This window comes from Hyposmocoma kahamanoa, unplaced genomic scaffold (assembly GCF_003589595.1).
Source record: "Hyposmocoma kahamanoa isolate Upper Pololo Valley unplaced genomic scaffold, ASM358959v1 87, whole genome shotgun sequence".
In the NCBI taxonomy this organism is placed as follows: domain Eukaryota; kingdom Metazoa; phylum Arthropoda; class Insecta; order Lepidoptera; family Cosmopterigidae; genus Hyposmocoma; species Hyposmocoma kahamanoa.
Window position 1 is genome coordinate 18,420,415 of NW_020654422.1, and position 27,129 is coordinate 18,447,543.

A 27,129-nucleotide genomic window follows, 5' to 3' on the forward strand; every position below is an offset into this window, starting at 1 on the left:
AGAGCCTGGTTCTCTATAATACAGGTTAATCCTAGTATTTACACCAGACTCACAAATGAAACTATCAGACCATGGGTATATAAGTATAAGTTTCTTTTGTAAAAAATAAAAAGATATTTTCATTTTTTTTCAATTTAATGTGTATTTGTGTTGAATAAACATTGTATTGTATTGTATCTAATACAAATATTACTAAATTAATTGAAGTTTCAAATGCAGTAATAAGTCCATTATTACATTAAACCCGTTATTGAATGTGACTCTCAAAAGTCTAGTAATAACAATATATCAAAGCGGAATTCCTATAGAAAGGCAATTTACTATTGCTATTCATGAAAAGATATGCATCTATAAATAATTATGATGCGATAACGTCATTACTAGGTTCAATGTCGGTGCTGTCGTGCGCGGATGTATGTTTAATTACAAAATAAATTGTTTAAGACGGTACATAGAGCGCATGCGTCAATCTTTAATTTGGTGAAAATTGATTTTGTTCCTAGCTGACTACGACGCGTGTACCGAACAATTAATTTAATAAAAAAAGGTTGTATACATGGTGTCAATAAAAGAATGTCTGATGGAGAGCTTTAAAACATTTGACGCCCAATTTGTGGCACAACGGTTAGTAATGTAGGCGCTGAGAAGATTCAAGTTTCGATTCCCGATAGTTCTGGTTATATGTAAATATGAGCCCTATACCCCACCTATGGTGGGCCGGGCTCGGCCTCGCTCTTCGGTGGCACAGCGGTTAGTACTACGAGCGCTCGATGAGGAGGTTCCAGATTCAATTCCCGATTTGAGCCAATTTATGAAACAAACATTTTTAAGTTAGTTCTGGTCAGGGTATTCTGGGTATTGCCCTCAAAGCTAACGTTACTCTTGTAATTATAGTACGGGAAATAACCTAGTTTGAGCCCAGAAATTTGGTGTGATTGTCTGGCATTTTTTTCCCCTAAATGCTCCTCTTTGACATAGCTTCTAAGACAAAAGAATCTAACAGAGAGACGGTCGAGATACAACAACGTTATAAGTATCTCATTTCCAATACATCGGGAAGTATGCCTTACATTTTAAACAATTATGAGATCTTGTACTCGTGGTGTGCGGACGCTCCGGGCTTCGCCCTGCACTGGACCTCGGCACTTATGACTTTGTTTTAAAAAAATTACATTAAATATTGGGCATCACGTATGTTGTTTTGATCCCAACATAAATAACTAAAGCACTTGTGTAATGGAAATCGTCAACAACGACGGTACCACATACGCCAAGATCTGAGACAATATAGAAAGGTTTTTTTTTACATCGACCCGGCCGGGGATCAATCTCGAGACTTTAGAGTTGACAACACCATAAAAACCGATATGCAAGCCAATCGACCACAGAAGTCATCAAAATCAGTGGTCCATATGGGAGATTTATTGCTCATCGTATAGGATATATCCTAGTTCAAAACACGGTTACCGGACTCGTTTCTAGATACATCATTATTACTAATATACAATCATTTAAAAAAAATAACTTTCGTTTAAATTGTCCGATCAGCTCAATCAATTTTGATTTGCGTGAGAGAAGAAATATTTCGTGAATTGGATTTCAGTTCCTTGGAATTTAAAACGTACTTATTTTTAACACCCTATATATGAAGTTTATTCCATGGATATGTGTAAGAACAAAAAGGTTTTTAATTTATCTACATCTAAGGTCTTGAATAATTATATAAAAGTAAATTGAAGCGACACCCCATAAAAAAAATATTGCAAATTGATCTTTAACAGAAGGCCAAATAAAGTTCACAAACACAGGTCATTTGAACCTCGGCACATTAGTCATTAAAAATGTTTTTCCATTAGCAAAACAACAACAAACAAGATAAAACTTTTTTAAACTTAATCTAAGTTTCGTTGTCGTTTTCACAAAGCCTAAGTGAAAGAAGTTCGTATTGAACTTTAAGCATTTGTAATCCACGCTTTATCTCTTTTAATTTATAATTCTTTTTCTTTTGTTATACAGAAATTTGCACATAATGTTACAAAATTTTTCTTCCATAAATTTGGTTAAAAACCATTAAAACAAACCAAGCATTAACGATGACACAAGCGCCCTAGTTTTTGTTACTAATCAGATTTGTATCCACGTGCAATTTAAATAAAAAAGCAAGTGTACTACACAATAGGTTAATCGTAAGGCGCCTTGGGAGAACGTTCAAGTATATATCAAGTATACATATATACCACATAACAATCATTCACATAATTTAAATACGGGCACATTTCAATGTTGCTTATATTAGGAGCTTGAATATTTAGACCTTGTGACTAATATTTTAAGATTATAAGATGAAATTTTTGAGCTGCGGCTGACAAGGTACCTCATTTCTTACTTATTACAGGTAAGTAGAAACGTTGGGCAAGGCAGTTGTCAGCCCTGGGATCTTCCGGTCGACAATAGTTTTTTCGATGTGATTTTATACAATATATCGATTTCTTTTCACATGGAAAAATCATCATCAACCCCGTACACGTCACATTTCTGGGCACAGGTCTCATCTAAGGAGCGGGTCGGGGACTTTACACTTTTTCCAAAGGTTGTGATGATTCTTCTTTTTACGTAAATAAATATTAGACAACATCACACACGTTGCTCTGATGTTAGCTATTTACATCTTTATAAATAAATGTTGGTTAACATTTAGGTTTCCGTAATTATATATTTTGACATCAGTAAGATCTCCGCCTTTCGAAGTAATTGTTCGAAGCTGTAAAATATGGCTTATTATTTGCAAATAAGGGTCAAATGTCAGGCGCGCTGGTGTCGTTCTTCGTGGAGTCTGACTCTTGAACATACATAGACGAAAAGTTACCTCATATTTCTGTCATAGGAGATTTCAATAAATATTTTACAGTATGGCTAATACTTATGTTTAAAATGTAGGAAACTATTCTCAATCGTTATAATGGGCATATGTAATATGTCTGTGACTGGCAGGCAGACTCACATATATAAGCGGTTTTTGCATTTCGATACCTCCAATGAATACTACTTCTTCTTCTTCTTTCTAGCCATTCTCAACAATATCGGTGTTGGTCTCCTTCAGTTTCTGCCACTTCTCTCGGTTCCGTGCCACCTGTATCTAATTGAACCCCGCCACTTGCAATATGTCATCCTTCCGACGCATCTGCCGTCTCACTCTGGAGCAATGAACACTACACCAATTCAATTTTTTGGTCATTTTCTGTTATTTTTGTAAACTGCTATATTAATTTACTAATATTATGCTCCCCGAATTTTCTGAAAAAAATAATAAAGAAACAGAAAACAACATTCGAAAAAAAAAACAAAAAAACGAGTTTTGTGAAAAAATAAAGAAACAAAATAAAACCAGAACAGGTCCAAAAATTAAATTGGCGTAGTGTTAAGTGCAGGTATCGTTTTTTATTTATTTTACTTAGTTATATACCGTTTGACATACGTTGAACTTGCACCCAATGTTTGACAATGTCACTGACACAAGATCAGACTGAAGCGAATCAAAAGAAAGGACCGAGAATTCCCTGTCCTCTTATATAAAGCTTGAACCAAAGTCACGCCATGCGCTCACATATTATTATGTATACCACAACCGTGTAACCAATCGCGTGTACATATTACGACTAAATTTAAAGATAAATTTGAAATTCATGTGAAAGCGAAACCTCCCCTACCGAGATCTTGCATTGCAGGGTGTTAGTGGACGCTATCTGAAGTGAGTCGTAGCGTTGCGCAAAGAAAATGGCGACAGGAGGGTCACATAAGCCGTAAAACCGATAACAGGTGAAGAGGAAGAGTACTGGAGTGGAGTCCGAAAACCGATACCAGAAGCGTCAGTTGCCAGAAGGCTAGACGGATGGACGACATAATCAAAGTAACTAGAAAAAACTGGATGCATATAGCTCAAGACCAGGAAGAATGGCGTGCGAATGAGAAGGCCTATACTCACCAATGGCTGACTAAAGGCTGAAGAAGAAGTATAGGCTTTACCTAGTTTGTCTTTATAACGTCCTCGCATAGGCCATGGCAAATACTCAATACTTTATTGCCTACCATAATGTAATATACAAGACGGTAGTTAACATCAATTAAGATCAATAAAGACCCTGTAAGGGCACAGCAAAAGACAAAATCTAAATAAATTAAACTGAATCTAACTCTATCTACCCATTCTCAACTACGACGCACAAACCTGGTCGCTGACAGCCCGGAAAAAGTCCAAACTTGGGGTCTGCCAACGAGAAACGAGCGCAGCGTCTTGGGAGTTAAATTATCAGACTGAATTAGAAACAGTGATCTGCGCTCAAAAACACAAATCGCAGATGTGGATCAACAAGCGGGTAAACTAAAATGTGACAGGGCGGAGCACGTCTGCCGCATGTCGGACGAACATGGGCAAACCACATAATGGATCCCCGAAGGCAGAAAACGACCATCCGGCAGACCAAAGCGTCGATGGAAAAACGAGCTAGTCGCGCACCTAAAAGATTGGACCTTAGAGGTGCAAAACAGAGAGGTGTGGAGAGAGGGGAGGGAGACCTTAGCCCTGCAACAGTGCGACAGCCCCATGCCTTTCTATATAAGTATTTTTTTGTTTATAATGACCCTCCCTATCAACCTCTTGGTTATGCGGAAAGGTTACTATAACCTGTGCGAGCACGCCTGCACAGGGACCATTTAAGTCATGTCCTAACCCAGATCAGCCCGTTTGCAAGGACTTCATCCGCTTCTCAAAAGTGCTTTGCGTGAGCCGTACACCACACTCCCTATTTTCCAGATAGGTACCGGAGCTGTACGCCCGCTCACGTCCACCACCACCACTACTTATACTGATAGGCTTTAAGAAAAAAATCTAACTTTATTCAATCTATTTAGTCTTAACATTTCTTTAATAACTTCGTTTTAGACGACCAATGCCTACAAATAAAAAATATACGTCATTGTACTAAAACTGTATCAACCCGCATATGTCCAATCGACGTTTTAGGCTATAGCCCGCCACAAAGATCTAAAACTATTGTACGAACTGTGACATATTGTTATGTATGGACCGTGACATACCGCCGTAAGCGCCGATATGAAAAGTGCTCACGATTTACCAAATAACCGAAACGATGTGGAAACAGTCCAAAATATTGTCACGTGCGCAGGTGAACACGCGGCGGGCCGAAGGTCACCAATTGAGAAATTCACGTATGAAATATATGGCTGCTATAACAACGAAACCGTAGCAAAGCATTTGCATAATTTCATAGCTTAAGAAACCGTTTTGTTGATCGCTCTGTAATTGTATCGCTTGGTAATTGTATTTTATCAAGTATATTATCTATTCGTTACAGCGTATCAATTTCGTGGTGTTTCTTTTTTTTCGTTACCTTTGTTTGATATGAAAGGAACGTATTGCGATAGTAAAAGCAGTTTTTAATATTTGAAAATTGAATTAAGATAAAGTTTTTTAAACATTGTGCAATTGTACTTTTGGTATATATATATATATATATATATATATCAGCGGCGCTGAGAGCTACCACGACAGGGCGGGACTTACGCGAGAGCGACATAAAGCGATATGTCGCTCTTGCGCAAGTATCGCACAGCAATGTAATGATTTTTTATTTTGTATTCAAGTATTTAACAATCTACGGAATATTTTAGAACTGAAATGATATGTGCGTTAGTTCTCCTCTTTTTGAAAATGGCAGGCTGTAACAAATTATCAGCGGCGCTGAGAAACACTCCACCATTGGCTGAACTACATAGCTTTTATCTCCCACCTTACTACCTTACCTATTTCTGCCGCCAAGCAGTAATATCAGCATACTGTGTTCCTGTTTTGAAGGATGCTCGTGAAATTACAAGCACATGGGACTTGTCAACTTATGTCTTAGGGTGACGGGCGCATGGTAGTGCCCTTCAGATCTTTGCAATTTAACGCTCTGAGTGGCACTGTTATGGACAGGCGTGTTCACCATCAGGTGCACGACTTCTTCGTCCCGTCACTTGAAGTTATAAAAAAAAACTACTGTCTGCTACTTAAACTCTATCTAGGGAAGATTATTTATTTATTGATGTTTTGAGATAAATAAACGATTTAATCATTATTTGTTTTATGTAAAATGTAAAATTCTAGCTCTCATTTTTAAACATAAAAAAGTTATAGAAGAGTTAGTGGAATATTTAAAACTCTTTCCTGAAAAGTTGTAATTTTGCAAATATAACATTATTACACTAGAGGTGCGGAATGATGTACAATCTAATACAAGGCATTAACAAAACTCTGAAAAACTTTAGCCAGATATAAAAGTTTTATTCGTAAAAATGTTTTACATTTTACGTACATTTGGTGCTACAGCCTGGAAAAATTTATACGGTAAATCGAAAAACATTTGTATAGATTGTGTCCGACGTTCAAAAAGTTTCAACCAAGTAACTTGTGAAACAACAAAACTGGCACACGTTTTTAATATTTTTTATGAACAAATTTAGACTGGATACTCAAGTTATTAAATACCAAAATGTATTAGCAAAATTTACTTAACGTTTTCACGAGGTAACTTGTTGGAAAATTATATCGGAAAATTAGTAGAATCATGTTTACATCATAATCTTGATTAGCGCAAATTTCAAACAGCTGTAATAAAGCGTAACAAATGGGTATGCGGTAACAATGCGGTAGAGAAGTTAGAAGAAGACTTTACGATAACTATAATACTGGTAAATTTTTTGCCATTTAGAGTACGTCATAGAAATAATTATAACTCTTTTCATAAAAAAAAACCAAGTTCAAAAGTTTGTTTATCGCCTTTTCTATTTGAATTACATCTATTTGCCAAGTTTTATGGGAATCGGTTAACGGAGAGTGCGCGCAGCCGGATTCATCCTCTAGTTTGCCACTCTTGGAGGTGGAATATTTTCTTTTCAAAACACAAAAAAATCTGTTCACAAATCGCGTAACATACACACAAAAAATACAGTATAATTGCGAGCCTCCTCCTTTCTTTGAAGTCGGTTAATAAAAGACGACGTGACTAACAAAGCGATCAATATCTGACACGGTTATTTTGCTACACGATTTAGATGAGATCGTCAAATACTTATTTCATCCTTCCGCAGGCACTTAGTTTCAACATTCTCGCAAAGTCGGGTGAAAGTTAATACGGTCATCTACTGCTTTTGACATATAATAACGCCACACCCTATTACACCGAGGGTGTGTTTAAACTTAAAAAAGGAGACATGCCATTGTCAGTAAATAGAAAATTCGAGATTCGTTTCCCATATTTTTTTAATTCTAAAACATTAAAATGTGTATTCATTGAAAACATCGACAGGAAACGCTTTGTTTTCAAAAGCATTAGAAAGGGGAAACGTGACTATTGTACTAAAATAGATTTAATTGGCGTCAAGAGAATATCACTTAATGATGGCCGGAGCACAAGGAAAACGTGCTCCGAACCGCATTAATTTACCTACGAAAACGTAATTAAAATTTCTAACAATTGTTTTTCGTAATATCAGGTTTCGTTTTGCTATAGAATTACAACACAATGGAAACCGATACCGCGACTTTTGAAAGTTTAAAACTTTTATTTGTTGTTGTTATAAATAATGTTTGGATCGTGTAGAATGAGCAAATGTTGAAGTTCAAAATAACTTAGCTCCAATATTTATATCTCAATTAATTTATCTGCAAAGCACACATCTCTCTCTTTGTATGAAACTGAACTCCTTGTTTCCTTTATATTCTTGGTAGGAAAGTGTTTGGTACGTGGTACTGGTGCAACGGGCTGGTATCTTGACAATTCTGGTATCTGGCAACTCGACGACTAGGCGCCTATTTTGCGTGTGGTGGTTGCAGGGTCCTACTCGTGCCACCCAAGCTCGTCCAGGAATCTCAGCAGCCTCCTTGGTTTGCTGAAGGCTTCGGGGAGCGACCTTGGCAATAATATAAATTTAGCAGTATATATAAATAAGCACTATTTATAATTGCAGACTAATCTTTTACTTGAAGCAACAATGTCATTAAATTATACAAGAAGTTGTTTAATATAACTTGATTCCTTATAAAATATTCTGAGCATTTGGTTTGGAGCATTCACTAGGTAAACCCTGTGTCGCGGGTGCCATGGTCACACACATCATAGACAACCATAAATTACACTCAAACATACGAAAGAAATAAATGTCGGCCATACAAATATTTCTCCCGGCCCGGGAATCGAACCGTTCCGTAACCGTTCGGCCACAGAGGCAATTAAATCATATGTTAATCTCTGTCCCGAGATTACTGTGACAAAAATTACTTCACAATTTTGTATGGCAATTTATATAGCATTTATAACAGTCGCAAGAAGAAACAATATTTTGTATTCAAATATTTTATCAGGTCACTGTAATCTAATGGTAGAGACACCTGTGTGCATTGCCACTGCGACCATCGCCCTGAGATTTAAAAGTTGATGAGTCCCATGTGCCTGTAACATCAAGATATTATTGTGATAATGTTATGTAGAATTAGAGACGAAATGTCATTTATTTGTTAGAAAATTATTCTGCCAAATCATTACGGTGAGTACTGCGCTCCGATTGACCAGCCCGAATTCAAAACAATTGACGGGTGTCGTCAATTGTTTCACTTCAAAAGGACCAGTTTAACGTGAGCTTTGCTATAATGGACGAAAATTGAAAAATTACATTTAATATTTACCGCTGAAATGTAATTCCGTTGGTTTTGTAATTAGATGTTTTGCTGTTTTTCACACACCACCGAATAGAACAGCACGGCATTGTTAGAGGTATTATCTTTATTACGATATATACAGAATATTTTTAAAATATACAGAGACGTACACACAGGTCAGTTGTTGGCGCTTTACTATTTCAGCTTTCCAGTTTGTGATTTCAGTGCAAACGAGAGTGAATATTTAAAAGTGATATAAGGCCCAATTGCACTTCTTTGTTAGACTTAGATGTTGCCCACTTTTCATTTAATTTTGCAGAAAAGCTTGAGATTTTCATCTTGAGATCTCTTAAAGACTCGTCTGAAGCTTCAGTGATATTATGTTTTTTACATAAATCCTCAAAAAATGCGATTGATTCTTTCACTTTTCTCACGTTTCAGCCATTCTTTGATAAATTCCATATTCGTCATGGTTATAACACGTTCTGACAACAAGAACAACTTTAATTTTAAAATTTTACTTGCGGGGCTTTTCGGGGTCTAAAATATATATGAATCTATACTTTAATATTGTATATATAATAAACAGAAGTATCTAGATGGATACATTTGGATATAAATAGTTGCATTCCTTTAAAGTTTACAATTTAGGAAAAATATGCAGGAATTCTTTATAGATTTTCAAACTCACGTTACATCAAAAATATTCATGCTATTTGTAAAAAAAAATTATAAAAAGTCTACATATCTTCAACAGAATATTCCATCACAAAAAACACGTTTCACTTTGCTACCAATTTTAAGGGATGCTTTCACAGGTGTGCTAAAAATACAACTGATTTGCAAATGCAAATCTAGCTCCGAAATCACTTACCTTTCACATCCGATAAGTACTGTAATTGACTTAAACAGTTCTTGGAATTGGGTACCTGTGAAGGGTTGTTTACAAGTTGTTATCACCTGTTCCTGGAAATTAAGTCATGAATTTTGTCCCGCTCTCTTATACTAGACGAGACACTGTGCCTTGGGAATACATTTCTATGGGTGACATTAGCGCAATAACTATATACGCACATAATATTAACTTTACAACTAAGTCCAAACTCATGGTACCACGATTTCGCTTAACTAAGGTAAACGATTCTTTTATGGGGAACTGTATACGTTTTGTACAATAAGATTCCGGAACATATATTAAGATTATCATTTCCTAAGTTTAAAACTTACACTAAAGTACACACATCAAAAGTGTCTAGGGATCAATAATATAATTAACCCTAATTGCAGCAATACTCTTAAACGTACTTGATCCCTAGACACTTTTGATGTGTGTATTTTAATTGAAAAGTCATATTACAAAATTGGAGAGTATGTTTCAGATAAAGAAGTATGGAAAGACAACAAGAGTCTAGATTCCACACAATTATGATTCAAAGTGTATTATTCCATAGCATTTAAGTTTATTTGAAAAGAGCAATCCCTAGAGTTTCTAGCTCGTTCTTCTCAAGGAGGTCAGCGTAGTGAATAACGTTTTCAAGTGTAAACATTTTACCTATGGATTAAATGATTATTTAAGTTTGACTTTGACGCTTTACTCAACGCGGCATGAGTGAAATAAATAATATTTCAAAATGAACTGATTTAACTTTAAGAAGTTAAAAAAATAGAATAGATAAAAAAACGCGCGATTGCATCGCTACACTTGCGATTTATAGGCGATTGCATCGATGTGTGTTCGCGCTCATTTTGAAGAAATAATTGCCCCTAAAGTCCGCATCATGACGCAAATTCATAATCTTTCTTATCAGCGTTTAATTCGTTATAATTAGAAAGTGCTCGATAAGCTAACACATATGTGTTAACACCAACTACAGATGTAGTGTGAGCTAATCCGGACAGTCGCATTCCAATTACTTTTGCTACGTTTTAATAAAAAATTATATATTTATTTCTAGTAAATATTAAGATTATTACAACACGAGTTAATAGCTACTTAGCAATAATTTCATAAATGATTTAATGAGTATATTGTTTGCCTACTCATATTTGTTGCTCATTATACCTACGCAAAATTTTCGCTAGATACCTGAATTCATCAAACAATCACGTAAGTAAAAATCCATTATATTCTTCTTACCTTAATTAAGACTTGAATATCTCTTTTTTTGCTAATTATAAAAGTTGTTAATATACCTAACATTTTTTTGGTCGAGTGGTTTGCAATCCGGTTTTCATGGTGTTACTAGCTTTGAGGTCACGGGTTCGATCCTCCACCGGGTCAATGCAAAAAAACTAACTTTTCCATATTGTCTCGGGTCTGGGTGTCTGTGTCAGTGCTTGAAATCATACTCAAGTCTACTCAAATCCTGACTTGAGCATTGAGTACAGTTCTGGAATACGACCCTTAAAATAGTTGCACGGATGCAATGGAAACAATATTATTTTCAGTTTTATTGTCTTAAATGTCTTAATTTGTAATTATTAAAACTTAAGTTGAACTTTTTATTTACATATATCTCTTCAATATTTTGTTTATTTTTTTTTTATTTAATAGTATATAGGAAATAATTTCTCGTTAAATAAAAGTAAATTATGACAGCGCCATCTATATGCTCCTTGGCGACACTAAGAGTTGACACTAGACTATTATATTTATATTCCAAATTCATAAGGTGACTGTGAAGACACAGCTTGTTTTATTTATTTTTCTTCACGAAGTTGCGGAAAAATAATTGAAAACGTAATTTTAGTAGATTTCATTATTACACAGTTTTCTTTTTTTGGCAGTTGAAATTCTCTGAATGTAAACAATATTAGGTACTTTAACATTATACTACGATAGAACTATTCGGAACATCAAAAAAGAAAGAGATGGCATTGTACAGTGCATATAGCGTTATTTCTTTCCTATTTTTAGTTAGGAATAAACAATATTGGAAAATCATTCGTTCTTTGAGTCACTTTAGCAATAATACATTACTTGGTTGATAGGGTTGTCATGGTACGAATACAAGAAATATTATAGTAAGCTTAATAAAAGCTTACAATGAAATAAGATTGTTTTTTGAAAGGTTGTGGAAGACCCCCAGGGAAGTACTGCCACTTTACTTATTTCTGCCACCAAGCAATAATGTGAGCATTACTGCGTTCTGGGTTTGAAGGGTAAGGGTGCTTGTGAAATTACAGACACATGGGACTTGTCAACTTATGTCTCAGGGTGACGGGCGCAGTGGCAGTGCCCCTCAGATCTTTGCGATTTAAAGCTGAGAGTGGCACTGCAACTGAAATGGACAGGTGTGTCGTTTATCACCAAGCGCACGATTTGTTCGTCCTGTCACTTGGTATCATGAAAAAAGGCATTGCCGTGATGCTCCCAATGGGCGCCGGACCTAATAGTGCTAACCTTTATATCACTTAGTAAAGTTTATACAAGACTTGTGAAAAACAATTTACATTATGTAATTCAAATGTTTTTTGATTTCTCAAATTAATTAACGATAAATTTTACAGATTAAAATGTACGATGACGTAGAGAGAGTGTCGTGGTGTCCCTTTATGGTATCGCTTAAACAAAATATCAAAAGAAGAATAAAACTTTGTGGTGGTACAATATTAACCGATACTTTAACTCTAACAGCCGCTCATTGTGTTATTTTGTAAGTGTATTTTATAATTATATGTTTTGTCGTATTTTTTTATCTGCCGTTCATAACTAAAACGTGGCTAAGTGACAAATGGACAAATATCCCTTTTTAAATAGCAAAATAAAGACCATTTCAATATTCTAAAACTAGGTTATGGTTTTCTTCACTTCACTTTGCAGCCTTTTAGTCAGCAGACGGCAGATATAAGCAGTGGCAGCTTAGTGGGAGTTCGACGTTTCGAGGCTTGTAAAGGCCTAGTACCTATGATTTTAATTCGTAAGTTGCGCATATTCTCGGTGTGTAGTTCCCAATCCGCAATGTTGAAATGTCTTGAGCAAGATCTGTTTGTAAGAATAAGTATATAGATTTTATTCTCATGGAAAACATTTGCAAGAAACTTGACCTAAAGTATTCCTGGCTGCACAATATGACTTACCTCGTAGTATTAAGGGCGTAAAAGCAAATGACAAAATATACAAGCGTATAACAAAGATGTGTAATATTTTAGTTATTATCTTTTTATTTTTGAAACTCTTGTACGTAACAATGTCAGTACATCCCTTAGTTTACCATCCTTATAGGTGGAATATTTCATCTGAAGTACTCTCTTTCCAATAAAAAAGAATCATCAAAATCGGTTCACAAATTCGTGTTATCACGTAACATACATAAAAAAACACACTCGAATTGAAAACTACCTCCTTTTTTAAAGTAGGTTAAAAAATTCTTGTTTATAAAGATTCACCTTAAAAGAGCAAATATATTTAAACCCACTACATTACGCCCTTTCTTTCCGAATTATAATCTTTATTACACAAAGAAAACACAATTAACCGAACGGTTATCATGCTGGCCTGCCACGTAGAGGTCCCGGGTTAGATTCCCGGGACGAGAGAAATATTTGCAGGGCCTACATTTATAGTTCTCATGAGTTTGGGTGTAATTTGTGGTTGTTTATGTTTTGCTCATCATAAAGGATATGTACAAAGGTGAGCTTAACTCTTAACGAGATCTCTTCCATCCAACCCTAGCTGCGGTCTACATGTAATCTACATGTAAGAGAGAGAAAGAATTCAGAAGAGTAGTACTGCATTGTTACCCGAAAAAAAACCGCGTTGTCCGCTTACAACATATTTAGGTAACAATGGAAATTACATAATTTTTTACGCTCTGAAATCGCGTATATTTGTTTTCTTCAAACCAGTTAGCCGTAACCTACAGGCATCGAGTATATAACTAGAAATAGAGACGAAATGTCATTTAATTTGTTTGAAAACTATTCTTATATATAAACTATATTATATATTTTAAACTATTGCGCTCCGATTGGCTAGCCCGAGTTCGAAACAATTGACGGGTGTCGTCAATGGGTGTCGTCAACTGTTTCACTTCAAATCAACCAGTTAACTTGAGCTTTGCTATAATGGACGAAAATTGCAAAATCACATATTTAATTACCGATGAAATGTGATTTCGTTTATTTTGTAATTATATGTTTTGCTGTTTTTCCCACACCACCGAATAGAACAGCACGGCATTGTTAAAAATATTATCTTTATTACAATAACTACAGAATATTTTTTGGAATATACGAAGACGTATACACAGGTTAATAGTTGGCCTGTCTATATTTCAGTGCAAACGAGAGTTGATATTTATAAGAGCTGTATTGCTAATGTGTTACCAGGATTATATGGCCCTTATTTCGTCTCTATTTCTGGTTATATACTCGATGCCTACAGGACGTGTAAACAGCCCGAAACGATGATTTGTTTGAAAAAAACAAATATATGCGATATAAATCCAAAAAATAGTTTCATTTCCATATTTCTGCCGTACTTTAATTAAAACGCGGCTATGTAACAAGATAATTTTTGAGATATCATAAAAGACCATAACTCAGTTTTAGATTATTGAAATTGTTTAATGATATTTTTATTTTTATTATAGATATTGGGGTCAGTTGCAACGTGTCCCAATTTTTAAATAACTTTAACTGTTTTTAAATAGAGAATTTTGAGCTCTACGTTATCGACTGTACACTGGGAACCGATACTCAATTTTGACAACTTTACAGGATGAAGAAAAAATCATTTATATAGCATCTGGTGGATTAAATAAAAATACGTAGTGTACGTTTATACCTGTGTGATGAAAATATTTAAAAACCAATCATATCTAATTTAGATAGCCAATGGCGCGTGCTTATTTAAATTTTATCGCGCGCGTCGCGACTATCATGCGTAGCCATGCTACGGGGGCAGATGCTATATAAATGACGCAAGCAATTTTTTTCTTCATCCTGTAAAGTTGTCAAAAATGAGATAGTACCGATTGCGACTTCACAGTCATTATGCTATTTAAAACGGATGTTTGACCACTTATCACTTAGCCACATTTTAGATAGTGGACGACAGATTTCCCGGCACTATAGCGGGCATGCTTATCACAGCAATGCCGGACATAAGGGCAATCTAGCCTTCCTTGCTATCTATCGTACCAAGATGGCATTGAGACTGGCTCGCACTTTGCCCACTAATGATGAGCAAGATTTGTACGTGGTCATATAAAAGCAGTATGTGCTTGCTGCCGCAAAGATACCCGATGCTTCACAAGTGCGAGGCAGCCCAAATATCTAGTATAATACTCTAAAATTACAGTTATCTAGATAAATGACCTCAAATTTATGTTCCAGTGGTGTCACAGGACTTTACCTTCAATTTGGAAGCACTTACGTTTTTGGTGGCAGAATGTTCGAAGCAACAAACATCACTCTTCATAATTTTTTTGACAGAAGCGCTTTTGCGCATGATATAGGTCTTGTTAGTATTTTTCCTGCAAAACTCAGTTTTGGATTAAATGTTTTGCCGGTAAAACTACCAAAGAAGAACTTGGACATTGAATCAACGTCGTGGCTTAGAATTTATGGATGGGGTGCGACCTCGGTAAGTTTGATCACATAAAAAACATCATATCGTTACTTGAAAATTTAGCAGCATACAGCTAAACCTAATAAGTAAAAAATTAAGTATTTTCTTTTCGATCTCTGTTCTTCAAAAGCTGCGATGTACAAAAAAATGGAAATAATCGATTTTAAAACACGGGAACTAGGTACCTGTACCTAATTATCCTCTCTCTAACTCTATTTTTCCTTTATATAAGTTTAAATTTCGAAGAATTTGGATGCCGTAGTAGCCTAACGTTTCGACCCACCGCCTCAAGCAGAGGTTGTGATTTCAAATCTGAGCTTCTCTGAGTTTCTCGAAATTTATGTGCGAAATTTACCAGCTTTTCGGTGAAGGAAGACATGGCGATGAAACCTGAAGGTTTACAACCCTGGGAAAACGTACGAAGTCCACCACCCGCATTGGGTCAGCGTGACGAACTGTGGCCTAAACCCTCCCCAGAGAGAAGACCCGTGGCCCAACAGTGGGACGTATAAAAAGGATCGTTGATGTTCAAACTTCAAGATTCTAGGTTTGCAAGAAGTAAAAAAGTGTATAAATGACAAAATTAGGAATAGGAAATGAAACTATTTATCCGGATTTAAATCGCGTATATTTGTTTTTCAAACAAACCAACGTTTCGGGCAGTATACAGGTCCCATGGTCACGGTTGACTGAGGTGGTACAGTCATGAACCAGTTATGTCTAATATTAATGCAAACCACCCTAATTTCAATAGGGAAGATGGTTTTTCCGTACCACCAGTACTAATTAATATGTTTTAATTTATTCTAATTTGTATTATTAAATAATACTAAATTTAACTTAATAAAAATTCATATTGTTACAATAAAATAATTTGTAAAACGATGTAGCGTAAATTGGTATGTTTCTTTGTAAATTTAAAAATAAGGTATTTAATTAATAACTTTTGTAACTATTGTGAAAAAATAGGGTAAGTAGTTTGCATTAATATTAGACATAACTGGTTGAAGACTGTACCACCTCAGTCAACCGTGACCATGGGACCTGTAAAGGGCCCGAAACGTCGGTTTGTCTGTAAAAACAAATATACACGATTTAAAACCGGATAAATAGTTTTATTTCCTATGCGTAACAATAGCGAAAACCTAAAAATTACGAAGATTTTTATTATTATGTACCACATTCAAAGTATTTTTTATGTTCAAATATTGTAATTCAAGTGTTCAGTACAATAAATACTTCAGATACCAGAAATTTCAAACTGGGACGACAAAGGTAAAGAGCGCAGTCAAGCTCTGAATTGCTTCGGGAAAAGGATGTACTGTAATGTGAACTCGACTGTGGCTAAGTCAGAGGATGTACATGTTGACCAGAGTATCTTAGATTAGGCCAAAGTTAGATTGTGCATATATTATTAAGGAAATGGGGAACCCTAACATATCCTAACATTTTTCACTATTATAATAAGCTGTAATATCATTGACTTTGCTAGTTACACATTTAAAAAGCACACGTATCATTGCGTGTAGTGCCCATAATATGAGAAAAAAAAACGAAACTCGATTACAGACTGACCATGAAATTATCAGTTGTTATTTATAACAATTTTGAATTAAAATACGATAATATGCTTAGGAAAATATTAAAGCAAAATCAGAATCAAAACAATGAAAGTAATTTATCGGGATTTTTACCGCATCCCTTTCTATTTATATCCCGTCAATTAATAATCGCTGTAAAAGCTTTAAAATTTAATAATAATAACGCACACACTCATGGCCCTGCACTAGGGACTCCCTGTGTCGCGGGTGTCATAGACTCATATACAAACAACCACAAATTACACCCAAACTCACGATAGAAATAAAATGTAAGCCATACACCTATATCATCCGGACCTTGAATCCAACCCGGGACCTCTGCGTGGCAGACCAGCATAGTAACAGTTCGGTCACGGAGGCAGCTTTAAAAACTAAGTTATAGATGTATATACATACATGCAGTCCTGTCTATAGACACAGCGCCATATTATGATAGTGATAGAGTATATTGATGTTCAATTCGTGACGATATACAGCCATATAATATTTATGTTATAACACTTACATCAATATGATAGAACCTTTATTGCTTTTTAGGAGCATCAATCGTTTTCAGAAATATTGCTCTCAACTATGATGCCTTTGGTAGACGAGAAAATTTGCAAATCTCTACTTGACAATGTTCCCGAAAACACTTTCTGTTTGGGATACTTCGACGGCCATGTTGATGCTTGTCTCGTAAGTAAATTTTATTGTCTATTAGTCCTATAGTACAAATCTATTGATCGTAAAACAATTTAGTAGCACTTGAGCTACTTGTGGAAGAATTCGTTCAGAGAAGTACTGCTACTACACGTATTCTTACCGCCGAGGTGTAATGTAGGCATTACTGCGTTCCGGATAGAAGAGTGCTGGTAAAACTGCATGTCATCAGAGCACTTTTTTTCTAGCATACCGTTCCAGACGCTATAGCTGTAAAGGTATCTAACTGGGTGAATAAACTTTCATAGATTTCTCATAGATGGCGTTACGACTAAAAAGTCATTGAAAAACCAAATACAAAGACACGACGCAAGCACATAGAAAAATTCGTGAGGTCCGCTGGTTCGTTCCGTAGTATAGTTGGTATAGCGTCTGGCACGGTATTCTAGCAGACGTCGGTTCGAATCCGGCCGAATTGAAGGAATTTCTTCATTATATTTATGAGATTTTTCAATAATATATCTAATATAATTAAATCACAATTGACAAAATGACTTTTGATACATTGCTTTTAAAGTAATAAAGAATATTTACAAGTTACAAATACCAATTGATATTAAATAATTCCAAATGCAAATTGATTTGTAATTGTAAAGACAAATGTGATATATCATTATCATTTGCACACCTGCATGTGGGTTGAATACAATGTACCTAATTTTACTCAAGATCCGTATAAATACTGTATTCTGGCAAATAAACGTATTCTATTCTATCCATTCCAAGGCGAACTGCTTGAATTCCTTGCCTGCAGACTTATTTCCTGAACGCTATAGCTTGAGATTTTTCAAATATACTCCACACAACGTCCATTAATGTCGGTTTGCTTCAATGGCGGCGTTCTTCGTGAATTTATGCTATCGCAGTACTTACAAGATTATCAGCTTTATTTCGAATCTATTTTCACGAGTAATTAATTTCGTGTCGTACTATTCACCCCTGAACAACTTTTCCTATGAACACAAAATTAAATAGCATGTCTGTCTATTTAAAGGCGTTATCTTGTTTAATCCAACTGCAAAATACTCCACTGGCCAAAAATCTATTTAGCAACAAAATAAACGCGTTTAAAGCTCGCCCCGGTTTCCTGTCCTATTCAATTTTCTATACATTAATTTATCTTGAGACCATCATTATAACTGCTCACGAAGCCGTCCGAAACCCATTAAGTGGTGGTAGTTTTAATGCGTAAGTACGTAGGGATAGATTTAGTTAACAATTTGTCTCCGATGGCTTTACTACGCTTTACTCTTAAATGCTTGTATGGATTTACTACCCGATAAAGGAACATATTTCACTGTTAATGCAGTGTATTTGCTCTAAAAGTGTATTTTTTTGATGAAAAATGAGTTACTCACCTTCCAGTGGAAGATTATTAAAATTTATCTATGGTTACCTATCAGTACTCCTAGTCCGAAATGACATTTTCCAGAAATAACGTTTGCTCGAATTTTCATAACCTCGAAAGTAATTTAGAGAGGAAAATGTTTTTTTCTTCTAAACCTAACTTAACCTAATCGAACCGAATCTAATCGTGGCTTTACGATAAATATCCAACACATCCTGAAAGAACAACGGATTCGTTATAATTCGGTTTTCGGTGTAATGAAATTTCGAACAAATGTTATTTCGGAAAAAAGAAATTCCAGTTTGTGATGTTACCTTTGTATAGGTATAGGTAAAAAATATGTTATCACAGACGTCTAAACAATTTCCTACTACTTGTAATTGTTTTAAATAGACCGCTTCCAAGGTGTGGAAAGATCTTCCCCCAACCGTGCGAGACTGTCATATTTTATCATTATATACTTTCCGTAAGAAATGTCTTAATTGGTTATTGCCCACGCAAACCTTGGACATCGGCATTGTAGTGTAGTTTTGTATGGATAGTGCTCTGTGTGTAATAGTAATAAGTATACAACTATTCATTTGTATGGTAGTAGAATAATAATGTCAGTTTTTCTTTTTTATTAACATAGCAGGCTGTAGCAGAATATCAGCGGCATTGTGAAACAATCTGTCATGGTACCGAACTACAGACCTTTTTATCTCACACCATTATTGTTGTTACTAAGCACTGAGTAGAACTTATATTTATTTTTACTTATTAATGTATTGAGATAAAAAAAGCATTTTATTGTTATTATTATTATTATCTATTTTAGATTTTCGCCTCTCCCAAGGCCTGAAAGATTAATTTTGAATTTTATTATTATCATTATCACTATCACGATCACTATCACTATCACTATCACTGTCAATGTCACTGTCACTGTCACTATCATTATTATTATGATTACTTGCAAGTTGCAGTTGCAAGTTTATTTAAAAATAAAATTGAAATAATGTCAAGTTTTTAAGTAAGAGCTGTTTTGGATAGAACTAGCTAACTAGCTAACCAAATAGAGTTGGTCTAATTTTGAGTTAAGTAATAATAATAATAATGCACACACTCAATATAGTCCCGCACTAGGGAAGCGCTGTGTCTCGGGTGTCATGGACGCATACATAGACAACCACAAATTACACCCAAACTCACGAGAAAAATAAATGTAGGCCATACAAATGTTTCTCCCGGCCCGGGAATCGTACCTGGGACCTCTGCGTGACAGACCGGCATGGTAACCGTTCGGCCACGGACGCAACTTAAGTAGATATCTTTTAATTGTTTCTTGCAATATTCTAACGACGGTTTTATTAACGTATTATACGTGCTATAATAGCTAAATTAATTTTACGTTCAGCATTGGTACAATCTTGAATTTCACGTATTTCGAGTTACAACTCTATTATAATGGCAGTGCGATATCTTTCAACTAATGCGTTGAAAAATTAAGTTTTAGCAGTAGACGTCTGAATGTTTTTTAGTTCTCATTTTTATTGGTTACATTTCGGAGAGTGTGCAAGAAATTCTCAATTCTGTCCCACTAACACCTTTCCTCCTTCGGTTAATTAGAAAGTCCGGGACAATCTGTCCTTATGTCCTGAATATACCACTTACTCGAAGCATTTTCGTTCCTCCTTAAAGGGAATAGCAAAGGAACGAAATATACTACCGGCATTATGTTTACCGAAAAGTAAAACTTTGGAGCTGTCCAAGGCTAGGTTGAATAGGCATTTTCTAGACAAATGCGTACCATCGTAGGTCACACCATTGATTATAAAAAAAGCGTTTTTGGTAGGATTATTTAATTTTAGTATCAATAGAGCTCCTTGTCTTTGACAACATAAAGTGTTTAACAAATAGAGAGCTTTATACAAAACACAATCCCACAAAAACCACTGAGAAATTATTCAACATAACAATCAAATAATAAAAACAAAAACAATAGACAAATATGCAAAAGTGAGGCCGTCATCGTCAGTCATAGTATGTTATGTTTTAAATGAATTTTTTCTGCTTTGTTTGTTTCTCTTTTTCTTGTGTGGTAGTCAAATAAAAGTTATTTTCTTTCTTTCTTTTCATTAACAGGACACGTATAAAAACTCAAGATGTAAAGCGATAGATTTAACACGTTGCCATTAAAAATTTGCCTAATTGAAGGTACAATAGTCAATCTAGAAAGACACCGAATGTCCAGGGAAGCCATCTTGCCCATTTCTACCGCCAAGCAGCAGTGTGACCCTTACTGCGGTAGGATTTTGAAGGATAAGGTGCTAGTAAAACTGTAGTCTCATGCAACTTCTCAACTCCATGTTCCAGAATGACGGGCGCAGTGACAGTGCACCTCGGTTCTTTACGGTTTCTTGCGATTGCTTAAAACACTGAGTGGCATTGCAACTGTTATAGGTAGGCGTGTCGCTTACCGCCAGGTAATTCTTTCATCTCGTCACTTATTGATACGAAGAAAAAACTATGAGCACTTTGTAGTTCGCTCAAAAGACGCTAGATGGCTGGTTTTAAGTACAATCCTAAATCGCGATGTCAAGATTTTCTTTCGAACAGTGACTATTCCAACCGAATTTTGATTATATGAGATATACTACGCAGCCACTGAGAGGTGGTGGCCTTGTTGGAATAGCTTTTTAATCCCTGATGCAGAAATAGAAAAGTTATAAGTTTGAAGATTTTGTCTGTGTATTTGTGCCTACCTGTCTGGGACATTGTAGCTCCCAAAACGGATGGAGCGATCTTAAAGTGTTTTTTTATAAACAAAAACAAAAATTATCAAATACCAAATAAAACAACCAAAATTGGAAATTCAACTTTGTCTGGATTCAATGGCCTGGAGTCAATGCCACTTGATTTAATTTTTAATAGACAGACTAATGAGTGATGATAAAATTTCACTCAGCTGAGTTGTATTGGAAAATGCAACGTGTTATATACATGTGCAGCGAACTGGTCGGTTGCGGTACTAATGACTAAGGAAATCGCACTTGTAAGTGTTAATTAAAAGCAAATAACGGTCACACTATGTTGAAAAAATACAGGTTGAAATGTAAACCTACAAGCATGTTAAAAAATGTGCCTAGAATAAATATGTATAAATTTAGAATTCAAAGCAAAAAACTTGTATGACTACGTTAACCATTTTCAAAATGAGATTTTTTTTCTGGTGGTAAGCGTGTCCATATCAGTGGCAGTGCCACTCATAACTTTAAATTACAAAGATCTGAGGGGCACGGGCACTCTGCTTACTTTCACCTTGAGACATAACTTAACAAGTCCCATGTGCCTGTAATTTCACCAGCACCCTTCACAATCGGAACGCAGTAACGTTCACATTACTGTTTGGCGGCAGAAAAAGGTAAGGCAGCAGTACTTCCCTGGACGAACTCTTTCACAATAAGCTCTATTGCTACTAAACTAGGGTAGTGCACCGAAATGTATTCTGTTACTCTGGTATTCATACTGCAGGGAATTGCAAGGACCAGATTATTGGTGTGGTGTTGTAAGGCTTAGTGTTCTATTTAATATTATTAATCATACCCACAAAGAAACAGACTTATCATTTTGCTATAACGATGCCCATTTGCCGTAATAACAGAAAGGAATTCCTGACCTAAGGATCAACTCTTCGTAATAACCATAAAGTCAAAGGGCACGATGAAACAATGGACCTACAGCACCGAGTGCAATTTATCCGTTCGATCATATTTATATGTTGATGCGAGGCTCCTAAGGTTGTTTTTCCTCCAGAGATGTGCAACGTAGCGAGGCGGTATGCGAGGAAAAGTCCACCAATAGGGTTACTTAATTTTTCTAGCCTCGCTTAACGCAGCTCCGGTGGAAAAGGGTCAGCGGAGCTAAGAATTTATAAGGATAGGAATTCTATTCGCTCAATCATATAAAATCCTGAAAACAGGCGAAAATTAAAATTTAAATCGAATTATTTTAATTTTGCGCATAATTTTTTTGTGGTGATATTTCTCAAAATTTACAATTTGCCACGACGCGTCGCCCGCTGCCTCTTCAGTCGCCTTCGGGCGTTTGTCGACATCGGATTCGTATCAAATTTTCTCCGCCTGTTCTTATTTTATTCATATTAATTTACACCGCGCGTATTGCGATATGCGAACGGCGACCCCTCACATTTCACTTCCTAAAATCTAGGCTCGCGTTAAAATAAGCCTTATGCTGATCAAAAAGACTTTATCGTTTATGTAATAAGAGTGTAAGTGACGTCTGACCGCAGATGCGAAGCGCGCAATGTCTGTTTCACTGTTTTTGTATGGATTTAAAACACCTTCTGACCAGCTCATGTCAATTGCGCATAAAATGTGTAATGACGCCTTGAGAACCTGTGTTGCCTCGTCAACTCGCATCAGACTTTCCATACACGCCCGTTTATTCTTGATACTTTTAACTTGGCCTCTTTAAGGGCATCCCCAATCTGATCGAGATCTAATGTCACTTCCATCATTTACATCTACATTCTATTTATAAATTTGTACCGTCAATCTACCGACATCTACCCTTTCTTTATGCCCAATTCATCAAATCAAATCAAAAGGTTATCTTTTTAATCGCTGACGCAAAAATCCAGGAATTAGAAGTTCGAAGTTTTTGTCTGTGAACCTAAACTGTTTCAAAATTAAGATATGTTACCTATTATATACATTTCACACAATAGTTGTGTCCATCAACCAGTTAATGTTTTCAAATGCTCATAGAGAAGGGCCTTGTCCACTTGATTTATTTGTGTGGGTGTAAAAGCTCGAAAGGCTCGACTAATTCTATTTTGCATTGATTACTCTGTTTGTCGTTTAAGTTCGTTACATTGGCTATGGAAGCCTCAAAGGGCTTAGTATAGAAGAAAAGTCTTAAAGAGGTTACAAAATCTTCGAAGGTAACTGAAAGTAATAGTACTAACAATGCACCAGTCAAACTGGGAATTCCAAGTGAGTAGAGCAGTATCTCGAAGACCAGACCAAATTTAAAAAAGTTCGTGCCCAAATTGATCCTAGAATCAGCTATCGCTCTCCATGGTAACCGCTGGATCAGGAAGGTCATCAAACTAGTAAACGAGTAGTCAATCCAGGAGCATTACAACTTGAAACCCAGTCTAAAGTTGAATTTGAAATATCAAATCATTACATTTCCGCGAGCTAATCTCTGGATTTCAAAGTCTGTAGTAATAACAATCTTACAGACTTTAACGCTGTTTTAAGCTCTAATATTAGCTGTACTAAAGATTAACGTTGTCAAAATAAGGGTGATAATGGCAATGCGATATTCATCACATATTTCTGAGCCTTACCTTCTTTAAACAAGACGGTTAAGCCTCTATGGTCATATTGTGGAAGTTAGTGGTCGTTGGTGGTGGATGTGGATAGTTAAGGTCAAGTTAACTGAGTAAGAATAAATGAAAAGGTATGAAAAGACTGATGCTAGAGGAAGAGGCGAGAAAGGGTTCAGGAACTTACAACAGTAGAGATTCATAACCTCTGGTTCAAAGTTCAAAGAAGTAGTTAAAGTTACTCCAAGTAGGCTGTCCTTTGGTTTAGTGGCTAACACCAAGCGAACTGTTAACACCACGCACAGTGGTCACGAATCGCTTTGCAGCTGTCAAAACTTCCTTCATTTATTACTGGCAGTTCAATCTTTTAACTTTCCGTTACTGTTCTAAACTACAGAGTATAAGTATTACGCAGGTAACTACAGTGTATACTAATATTTATTTATTTATATTTCCATTCCTAGCAAGTGAGAAATAGAATTGTATTTGTAAGTTGCATATTTAATAAACCCTGAGGTTTTGTTTATAAATTATCAAATATTTTATGGCGTAGTTGGCTATAGATCAAGATATATCTTTTTACCTTTCGTTACCGTTCTAAACTATACAGTAATTTCATAATGCATGAACAATATCTGCCTTGGTCAAAAGTATTGAGCACCTTTTTTTTTTTTTTTGACGGGGGGGAAATCTTTATGGATACCCCTGAGCCCAGGGAGACTCAGGGGTTATGTGGGGACTCTCCCTCCAGACTGGAGGGCCTACCCCACTAAAACCCCCCCGGGTTTCCCTCTCGCCGGTTGATTCGGCGCCGTGGGATCAGTGAGCATTCACCACGACGAAAAGTATTGAGCACCTTAAGAATTCCGGACATGAACCATAAGCATTTGCATTATATATACATAATACAATAAGCATTGCAGACAATATAGATTTGCTAAAGCAAAAGGCCAAAAACTGGATGTATACAAAACATCAACTATATAACCAGAAATGGAGACGAAATAAGGGCCATCCATCCCTGGCACCTCAACCGGCAAATGGACATTATATCACTTTTAAATATCAACTCTCGTTTGCGCGGAAATTACAAATTAGAAAGCGCCTGCAACTGACCGTCTCCGTATATTCAAAAAATATTCTGTATTTATTGTAATAAATTTAATATCTCTAACAATGGGGGCTATTCCAATCGGTGATGTGTGAAAAACGGCAAAATATACAAAACAAACGAAATTTAAATTTTAATAATTTAAAATAATTTAAATTTTTATTGAATATCAATTCAATAAAAATTTAAATACAGTGAATAGCGACATCTCTTGCCGGGGTTGGTAGCTGTAAAGGTATCTAACTGGGTGACGAAATGCTTTCATAGATTTCTCATAGATGGCGCTACGCCTAAAAAGTCGTTGAAAAACCAAATACAAAGGCACGACAACAAAAAAGAAAACAAGAAAAATTCGTGAGGTCCAGTGGTTCGTTCCGTGGCTTAGTCGTCTGGCACGGTTTGTTAGAAGACGTCGGTTCGAATCCCGCCACATGGAAGGAATTTTTTCTGAGTATTCGATCATTGTATTAATCATTATAACAAAAGTTGTTGTTAATGATATTAGTAATATAGTCCTGGGAGATTGTTAGTGTTTTACAAATAACCGTGCATATCAGCTGTTCTAGAATATGCTAGCATCTCCTTCGCTGCGTCTGTTTAATGGGTAACGGTAGCATAATCAAGAATCTGAGTAAAATTTTATAGAATTTATACATTTGTCGCCAGTAAGACATTAAATCAATTTAGAATTATAAATCACAGCCACTCCCCAGCTCACAGTCGTTTCGTGAGGTGATTTTGGCAAGGAAACTGCGGCCGTTTGTTGCCTACAAAAATTATGCGCACCCATAAAATGTTGTAACGTTTTTAAAGTAGGGACATTAAGAACGATATGTTTGTTGCTTTCTTAACTATCAATTTCGAGGTTGCCAAAGTTTTTGCGGGATTATTTAATGAGCATTGTAATAAAATACTGTTACTTGTTACTTCAAGTTACTTCGTATTATGTAATAGATAATATTAGTTACGCGTGTAGGTATTATTACAACATTTTGTGTGGTTTCAATATTTTTCACGAGTATTAGTACTGTAGAGCGGTTATAGCCCAGTGGCAGAACAGGTGGTTGTCACTTGGTTCTCAGATGCTTCTCACTCAACTACATACCTTACATTCTAACTCCATGTTGATTCTCTATACTGAGTTACTTCTTTTTTTACCGACTCACCTTAGGACCTGGCAGAATCATCAGCGTCGTAGTTCAACTGAACTGAGGCATAATGCTGAGTCAGGCCCTTTCTGCTGACACAGTACACTCACCTCTACACCTGACGCAACATAACACTCCAGATCATACCCGTACACCTGGACTAGCCTTTTTCTTTATGATTACTATTGTACCTATGTCATAAACAAATTCAGCAAATAAACGAGTTATCTATAATAATCTATCTATATATACTTGAGTAGTCAATGGGTCGAATGTCTGGGATATAACTAATTTTTAAGTTACGTGTATTTGTGAACGTTTATCTATGTAACTTCTTCTCCTGGGAGCACCATCTCCTACCGGATGTCGGCTGTCATGTGTACATACCTCTCTATACAGACATTTATTCACAACCCATAAAATATTTCATTCATTTTTCTCCAGGGAGACTCAGGTGGGCCTGCGATGCTGCTTGATGTGCAAGTGGGCATTACCTCATTTGGAGAAGGATGCGCTTTGCCATTGAAACCTGGAGTGTATACAGACGTACGAAAGTACATCGACTGGTTGCACGGAGCCATGAAAACACTACACTGA

The 27,129-nt window shown here is 35.9% G+C and overlaps 1 protein-coding gene across 1 annotated transcript; it reads left to right on the top strand.

Moving 5' to 3' along the window:
* Positions 1 to 4,440: 4,440 nt before the first annotated feature.
* LOC113235407 (trypsin 5G1-like) lies at positions 4,441 to 27,129 on the top strand. Its single transcript, XM_026471087.1, has 5 exons — positions 4,441 to 4,587; positions 12,224 to 12,369; positions 15,053 to 15,302; positions 17,426 to 17,566; positions 26,977 to 27,129. The coding sequence occupies exons 1-5, from the start codon at positions 4,441 to 4,443 to the stop codon at positions 27,127 to 27,129; spliced, it is 837 nt and encodes a 278-aa protein (XP_026326872.1).